Source organism: Falco peregrinus, chromosome 13, assembly GCF_023634155.1.
Source record: "Falco peregrinus isolate bFalPer1 chromosome 13, bFalPer1.pri, whole genome shotgun sequence".
Classification (NCBI taxonomy): domain Eukaryota; kingdom Metazoa; phylum Chordata; class Aves; order Falconiformes; family Falconidae; genus Falco; species Falco peregrinus.
The window spans coordinates 305,101-313,256 of record NC_073733.1 but is presented as its reverse complement, the minus strand read 5'-3'; the positions used below and the strand labels follow the sequence as shown (position 1 = coordinate 313,256).

The 8,156-nt window shown below is 57.9% G+C and overlaps 1 protein-coding gene across 1 annotated transcript; it reads right to left on the bottom strand.

The window, feature by feature from the left end:
• Positions 1-2,692: 2,692 nt before the first annotated feature.
• On the bottom strand, positions 2,693-7,085 carry LOC129785608 (transcription factor HES-7-like). The gene is made up of 4 exons (XM_055818360.1): positions 6,871-7,085; positions 4,742-4,837; positions 3,503-3,581; positions 2,693-3,345 (listed from the first exon to the last, which is right to left on the bottom strand). Exons 1-4 carry the CDS (start codon positions 6,904-6,906, stop codon positions 3,038-3,040), a joined length of 519 nt encoding a protein of 172 aa, XP_055674335.1. The 5' UTR covers positions 6,907-7,085; the 3' UTR covers positions 2,693-3,037.
• Between the last annotated feature and the right edge of the window lie 1,071 nt (positions 7,086-8,156).

The following is an 8,156-nucleotide window of genomic DNA, read 5'->3' as shown; positions in this document are numbered from 1 at the left end:
GCCTTCACATTCTCACTGTGTCCCTGCCGCTGAGACTTCAAGAGCCACTGTCCCCTGTTCTCTTTGCAGCTACAGTGCCACTGGGAGCAGTGGGTTTGGAGGGCAGGCTCCCAGGGAGGTGGGAAGAGGGGACAGCTTCCAGCCAGGGCTCCGCCGTGGGTGGGATGCGACAAGGGTGGGGAAGAGTGTGACAAGGGAATCAGGGAGGCAGAAGCCCTGCAAAGAGCCAGGTTTCTGCAGGTGGGTGGTTTGTTTTCATTCTAGCGCTTTGGCTGATCAAGGGTGGGACTCTGAGCTGAGAGGCTTGGCTAAAAGGCCAGAGCAGTGCACCTGCAGGAGCACATCACAAGACTGGCTCCCAGTGTGTTGGAAGGGCTTGGGGTATCGGCAACCTGACTGCTTTGCAGCTGACCGACTCCTTGGTGCGAGAAGTCAGTGGTGGCAAGATTCAAAACGGGCATGTCTGTAGGAGAAGGCCTCAACGGCAAGAGTCCAAGTACTGATAGCCTGATGAATAGAGACTGGTTAGAACTTGTAGGGCACAAGCCCTGGGAGCAAAGGAGCAAGCTAACTGCAGACCCCTGAGCCGTTACAGTTGAGGAGGCAACCAGACGGACAGAGAAACAAGTAGCCAGATAAGGGAACGGATGGCGCCGATATGTAATCAAGAAAGCCGCGTAGAAAGAAACCCCCTAATTTTGGAATAGAAATTGTTGCTATGTCAAGGTAAACTAATAAGTTCCTATTGTTCTAACGGTGTGCCTTAAATATCAACCAATCAGTGTTTGTTACGCTTAAGATTTAACCAATCGGTGTGTAATATGTAGAAGGTAGAAACGTATATAATTGTAGAGAAAATCACTAATAAACCGACAACTTGCTTGCATCAAGCTGCATCCCGTCTCTTCATTCGCCACATGGTGGCTTCCATGTCTGTGTATTCACAGAGAGATAAGAGAGTTGGGCAGAAAGATGAGAAAAAACAGGATGGCTGCACAACAGGGGAGCAGTGTGTGGGCACCACACCCGGACCCATCATAGGGGAGGTGGAAGCGTGTGAGCGAGTGGTTTTAACCGATCACTTTTTACATAGCAAAGCCTGCTATGTGTATGTGTGTATCTTTTGCTGAGAGTATAAATTGCTGTAAGTCTTTCAATAAAGTGGCGCTAAATTGATCACATTGGTCGTATAAGTTGTGTCTGAGCCTTCTACGTCAACAGGGAGGGGGCTTCCCTAGCGTCACAGCCCTTGTGCCCCCGCCGATGCCAGAAGCCAGGCAACACACCAGGATGCAATACATTCTGTATTTGAATTATATTTTTTTCCCCCCAGAAATACAGGAAAAAAGGGGGAAGGGGACACAAATACGTACAGGAAAGGGGGGGGGAGGGGGCGGGGAGTGGAAAACACAGGTTATAACAAAAAAAAGATATTTTTTTTCCCCCCTACCCCTTTTCCCACCCTCTTTTTATCCCACCCCCCCCTACTTTGGGATCTAGGGCTGGCTAGGATGCCAAGGCTCCACCTGTACTGGGAAGAAAGTGTTAATGGACCCCAAAACCACCACCCCTTCACCCCAAAACCAGCCCCAGGAGCCTCAGGGGCCCCCTAGGATGCCACCCAGAGCCATTCCCAGTCCTCCCAGTTCCTGCCCAGGACTCAGATCCACCCCTCAGAGAGGATGGAGGAAGGGTCCCATCCCTCCCAGTCCTGGGCCTCCAGGACCTGGGGCTATGTTTTGGGGCAAAACCCCTCAATTTGAGGGCAATCAACCAACTCTGGGAAAACTGGATTAATGCCAGGTCTGGAGTAAAACAGGGGTAGCTCTGGAGCTGGGGAAGTCCCTTATCCTCCCAGTATACCAGGGCAGAACCCACCTTCCTCCCAGTATACCAGTAAACCTCCCCATTCTCCCAGTATACCAGTTAAAAACTACCATCCTCCCAGTATAGTAATGCAAAGTCCCCTTCTTCCCAGTATACCAGTTAAAACCAACTGTCCCCCCAGTATACCAGTTAAAAAATGTATTTCTGGTATACTAGTGAAAAAGAAAAGCTATTCCTCCCAGTGTACCAGTAAAACCTCTGCATCCTCCTCAGTAATATAACCTTGTCCTCCCAGTACACCAGTGAAAACATGCCTTCCTTCCAGTCCACCAGTTAAAATTCTCGTGTCCTCCCAGTAGAGGAGTGATAAAGATCAGCCCTCCCAGTATACCAGTGAAAAAATCCTGTTCTCCCAGCATACCAGTTAAAAATCATCCTCCCAGTACCACAGTGAAAAAGCAGCCTTCCTCCCAGTATACCAGTTAAGAACCCCATCTTCCCAGTATACCAGTTTAAAAAAAAAGCAAAACATTTTACCAGTAAGCAAGTCACTAACCACTATCCTTGCAGTATACCACTTAAAAACCCACATTCCTCCCAGTGTACCAGTGAAAACCACCATCTTCCCAGTATAACTGCCAAAACTCTACCTTCCTCCCAGCATACCAGCTTACTCCTGTCCTCCCAGTACTTAAAAAGGGTCTTCCTCCCAGTAGAGCAGCTAAAAAGCCTACCTTCCTCCCAGTATACCAGTTCCCCCCCATCCTCCCAGCCCTCCCAGTCCCCCTCCATCCTCCCAGTGAGCAACCGGGGGGATGCACAGCCACCACCACCACCCCACCCCTCCCCCCCAGGTGCCCTGTGGCCAAGTGTCTATGGCTCAGGGCCAGGGTCTCCAGACATGGTGGGGTGGCCCCAGCAGCCCCCCACCCTCCCCTGGTGCCTCCTCCTTGGCACAGCGCTGCCGTGAGTCCTCATGGCCGCTGGGGCCACAACCAGAGCTGGCAATTAGGGCCATGCTGGGGCCCCAGGCTGGTCCCCCAACTAGGCCCAAAAGTAGGCCCAAAAGTAGGCCCCAGACCAGGCCCATAACTGTGGCAACCAGGACACCTGGACCTGTGGCCAGGGCAACCAGGGCCATCATCAGGGCAACAGGGGCCATCGCCAGGGCAACAGGGGGCCATCGCCAGGGCGATAACCAAGGCCGCAGTCAGGCCTGTGAGTAGGCCCCAGACCAGGCCCAGGAGTAGGCCCAAAGCTGTGGTAACCGGGCCCGTAACTGTGGTAACCAGAGCAGCCCGGGCCCCACTCGCAGCGTGGGCAGTCCGTGGCGGCTGGGGGGCCCGGAGGTGTCAGCAGGGCCGGCGGTGAACAGCGGGGGGCAGACAGCCGTAGGGCCCAGGCCCAGACAAGGAGTCTCTGCTGGGATGGCCTGCAGGAAACGGGCAGCACGGGCCAAGCACTCCCGGTAGCCGCTGCGGTAGCGCCGCAGGAACAGCTCCTCCGTCCTCGAGGGCTCTGTGTCAAAGAGAAACATGGTGACCACCTCTGCCACCACCCCCTGCCCTGGCACAGCCCCACAGCAGCCACTGGAGAAGTCACAACATGGTGTCCCCTGGGGGCTGTGGGGCAGGGGTGGGGGGTTCCCAGGGTAGGGGGAAACTGAGACACGGACCTGAGAGGGGCTGCACCCGCAGGAACTGCACCGTTTTCTGCAGGATCTCGGCCTTCTCCACCTTGGGGTTTCGGAGGCGCTGGGGGGTGGGGGAGGGGAAAGAGACAGACAGGGCGGGGGAGGTGAAGGGGAGACACATGTCACATGAACCGCGATGGTGGGGGGCAGGGAGGGGGGGTAGTGGTGGCCACAGTGTCGTGACAGAACCACCATAGGGCCCCAGCAGCTCCCCTGTGAGCAAGTACTGAAGGGTGCCTTCCTATCTCTCCAATAGTGCCCTGATAGTGTCACGATAGAGCCCCAATAGTGTCCTGATAGTTTCACGACAGAGCCCTGATAGTGCCCCGATAAGCTTCTCAATAGGGCCCCAATAGTGTCCCGATAGTGTCCCAATGAAGCTCCCCAATAGGGTCATGATAGAGCTCCGACAGAGCTGTGATACAGCTCCCCAGTAGTGCCCCGATAGTGTCCTGACAGAGACCCGAGAGCGCCCCCCCCCGGTAGCAGGCGGCACCTGAACAAAGCTGCAGCCGCAGTGACAGGAGACAGGCGTGATAATCGCAACAGAGCCTCGAGAAAGCGCTGAGCATCAGGACAGAGTCACGACAGTCTCCACAGTCACAATACAGCCACAACAGAGACTAAATAGTCGTGATCGGGTCACAACAAAGTCATAACAGAGTCCCGACAGATGTGATAGTAATGACATTAACCTGACAGAGCCCAGCCAGAGCTGTGAAAGCCCTCAACAGAGCCAGAACTGTCACAATAGTTGCAATAATCATGATAGTGCCACAAGGGAGACTTGACAGAGCCCTGAAGGTCATTACAGAGTTGTGATAGGGCTGCAATAGCCAAGATAAAGCCACGACAAAGCCGTGATAGTCACGACAGTATCACAATAGAGCCATGACAGGGCTGTGACAGTCATAGTAGAGCCCTTATAGAGCACAGAGTCATGATAGTCATAATAGAGAGCTGTGAAGAGCCACAAGAGCCACGACAGCACCACAACAGAGCTGCGACAGAACTGAGAGTTCTGAGTTGTGACAGAGCTGCGACAGAGCCACAATAGTTCTGTGACCATCGTGACAGAGCCACAACAGGAGCCGCAACAGCCCCATGACAGAGCCCCGACAGTGCCACAACAGTCACGACAGAGCTGCGATAGATGCAGAAGAGCCGCGATAGTTGTGACAGGCCCGCAATAGAGGCACGATAGTCGCGATAGAGCCTCACCTCGTCGCAGGTGGCTGCTAGCAGCAGCAGCCGAAGCCGGTCGAGGCTGCGGTTCATGCGGTCACGGCGACGCTTCTCCATGAGCGGCTTCAGGAGCTGCCCGGGGGACGGGGGAGGGGGAGGGGGGCAGAGTGAAAGTGAGCCCTGAGCTGGGCCTAACTGGGCCAGGGCCAAACCAGGCCGGGTCACAAGGGGAGTCAAACTGGGATGGGGTGGTTTGTACTGGGACCAAACTGGGATGGGGTTAGAGCATAGGCTGGGCCAAGCTAAGCCAAGGTTGAAGCAAACCTGCAGCCAAACTGGGCCAGGGCGTAATAGAGTTAAACTGGGACGTGATGGGTTAAGTTGGGGTTAAACTGGGCCAAAATGGGCCAGGGCTGAACTAAACCAGGTTGGGATTAACTCGTACTGGGGCGGGTTGGGGCCAAACCAGATCAAGGCTGGGGGCTGAACTAGGCCAAGTCCAACTGGGTCCAGCCAAGCTGGATGGGGGCTGAACTGGTCCAAACTGGACCAAAGCAGGACCAGGTCAAACCCAGGCTAAAATCAGTTCTAGCTGAACTGGGCCAAGATGGACGAAGCCCTGTGTGGGCGAGCAGAGGCAAACTGGGGTGAACTGGGCTGATCTGAGCCAACCAGGGCCAAACCAGGTTGAGTCAGGACAAAGTTGGACTGGGTTTAACTGGGTTCAGATGAACTGGGCCGAGCAGGGCTGGACTGGGACAAGTCTGGTCTGGGTAAGCCTGAGACCGAGCCTAAGCAGGGTGAACTGTCATGAACTGGGCTTAACTGGGATAGATCAGGTTGAAACAGCCTGAAATGGGCCAAGCCAGGTCAAACCAGGCCAACGTGAGCTGAACCAGCTTGAACTGGGTCAAACTGGGCCAAACTGGGTCAAACCAGGCCAACATGAGCTGAACTGGGTTGAGCTGGGTCAAGTCCTAACTGGGCCAAGTTCTAACAGGGCCAGACTGGGCAGAATGGGACCAAACCGGCTGAGTGGGGCTGAACCAGGCCAAGTCCTAACTGGATCAAACGAGGTCAAACCAGGCCAAGCCCAAACAGAGCTGAACTGGGTCAGGTCCTAACTGGACTGAACTGGACCAAGCCTGAATGGGGCAGAACTGAGCCAAGTCCTAACTGGGTCAAATGGAAAGAACAGGACCAAGCCTCAAACCAGGCTGAACTGGGCCAAACCCTAACTGGATCAAACTGGGCCAAACTAGACCAAAATCAGTCGGGGCTGAACCAGGCCAAACTCTAACTGGACTGAGCTGGGCCAAACTGGGCTGAATTTGGTCAAGTCCCAGACAGGCCAAATGGGGCCAAACTAGGCCAAGTCTACACTAGTCCGAACCAGTTAAAAGTCCAGACTGGGTTGAACTGGGCCAAACGTTAATTTAGATGAACCAGGCCAAATGGGGCTGAACCAGGCCAAGTTCAAACAGGGCCAAAAAAGGCCAAATGGGGCCAAACCAGTTAAAGTCTAAATCAGACTGAACCAGGCCAAACCCAGACTGGGCTGAACCAGGACAAATGGGTCCAAGCCAGTGAAAGTCCCAACCAGACTGAACCAGGCCAAACTGGGCTGAGCTGGGACAAAGGGGTACAAATCAGGACAAGTCCCCACCAGGCTGAACCACGCCAAATTGGGCTGAGCTGGGACAAGCCCAGACTGGCCTGAACCGGTCCAAAGGAGTCCAGGCCAGGCCAAGTCCCCACAGGGATGAACCAGGTCAAAGGGGTCCAAACCAGGCCAAGTCTCGACTGGGCTGAACCAGGCCAAATTAGGGTGAGCTGGGCCAAGCCCCGATGTGGCTGAACTGGCCAAAGGGGCCCGCTGAACCAGGTCAAAGGGGTCCAAACCGGGCCAAGCCCCGACTGGGCTGGACTTGGCCAAATTAGACTGAGCTGGGCCAAGCCCAGACCGGGCTGAACTGGGCCAAAGGGGTCCAAACTGGACCAAGCTCCCACTGGGCTGAACCGAGCCAAACTGGGCTGAGCCAAGCCAAGCCAAGCTCAAACCAAGTTCTGAACTGGTCCAAAGCCAGACTGGGCTGAACCCAAGCCAAAGGGGTCCGAACCGGGCCAAGCCCCCACCGGGCTGGGCCGGGCCGGGCCGCTGTTACCTTCCTGTCGCCGTGGGGCTCCGCAGCGCTGCTCATGGTGCCGGGCCGGGGCGAGCGGGTCTGGCCCAGGTAGCCCAGGGGGAGCCTTTATGGGATGGGTGGCCCCGCCCCAGGGCGGGGGGAGGTGGGAACTGGGAGTACTGGGGGCACTGGTGGCGTTGGGGGGAGGGGAGGCACTGGGACCGCTGTAGGGACTCTTGGGGACGTTGGGGGGAGGGGAGGCACTGGGGCCGCTGTAGGGACTCCTGGGGACATTGGGGGGAGGGGAGGCACTGGGGGGGGAGCAGTCAGTGCGGGGGCACTGGGAAGTTTGTGGAGGTACTGGGAAGAGAGGAACTGGGGGCAGTGGGGGGGGGAGGGGGACCACTGGAGGAGCACTGGAAGTACTGGGGGGTGGGGGGAGCACTGGGGAGGACACTGAGGAGCACTGGGAAGGCAGTGGGGGGAACTGGGAGCAGTAGAACAACTGGGGGGACGCTGGGAGGGCACTAAGAGAGCACCGGGGGGGAACTGCAAGCAATGGAAGAAACTGGGGGGAGCAGAGGGAGGGCACTGGGGGGAACTGGGAGCACTGGAAGGGACAGAGGGAGAACTGGGGGGGGGACCACTGAGGGGAACTGGGAGCGCTGGGGTTGAAATCTGGGAGGAACTGGGAGCACTGAGGGGGGAGCCGGGCCGGACGCGTGGGGGGGGGGGGGGCGGGGGAGGGGTGCTGGCACGAGCCCGCCCGGGACCCCGGCGGCCCCTTTGATCCCGCACGTGGCCGGCACCCGCCGCGGGGGGGAGGGGGCCGCCCGGCCGCCTGGGGCTCCCCCTCCCCGTGGGAAAGGAGGGGGCCGGAGCGGGGGGAGAGGGCCTGGGAACCCGGACGCCTGAATTCTCCCACGCTTGGGGGCGGGGGAGGGGAGGGGTAGCTGACACCCCCCGCCCTTCCCCCACCTGTCGGACCTTTTGGGCGCATTTCACGGGGATTTGGGGCCGGGGGGGTGGGGTCAGGTTTCCGATGGAGGGTTATGCTGCCTCCCCTCCCCGCTCATCCCCCCAGCCCGGACAGCTGGGTCCCACTGGGCGGGGGGGGGGGGGGGGGGGGGGGGGGCCGGAGAGGTGACAAATGGCGGGGGGGGTGTGGCTGACAAATGGCCGGAGGTGGTGGGGGCCGTGGGGTCCCCCTGCCCGCACATGCCCAAACCCCCACCCCCCTCGCCGGACGCCTGGGTCCACTGGGGGGGGGGGGGGGGGCAGAGGGGAAGGGAGGGTCCTGAATCGCAGCCCCCCACCCCGAAGTG

Coding starts and splice junctions, on each gene's coding strand:
- LOC129785608 (XM_055818360.1), bottom strand. CDS start 6,906: ATGAGCAGCGCTGCGGAGCCCCACGGCGACAGGAAG. Junction 3,582..4,741: donor TAGCAGCCACCTGCGACGAG/GTGAGGCTCTAT, acceptor CCCACCCCCCAG/CGCCTCCGAAACCCCAAGGT. Junction 3,346..3,502: donor GCGGGTGCAGCCCCTCTCAG/GTCCGTGTCTCA, acceptor TCTTTGACACAG/AGCCCTCGAGGACGGAGGAG.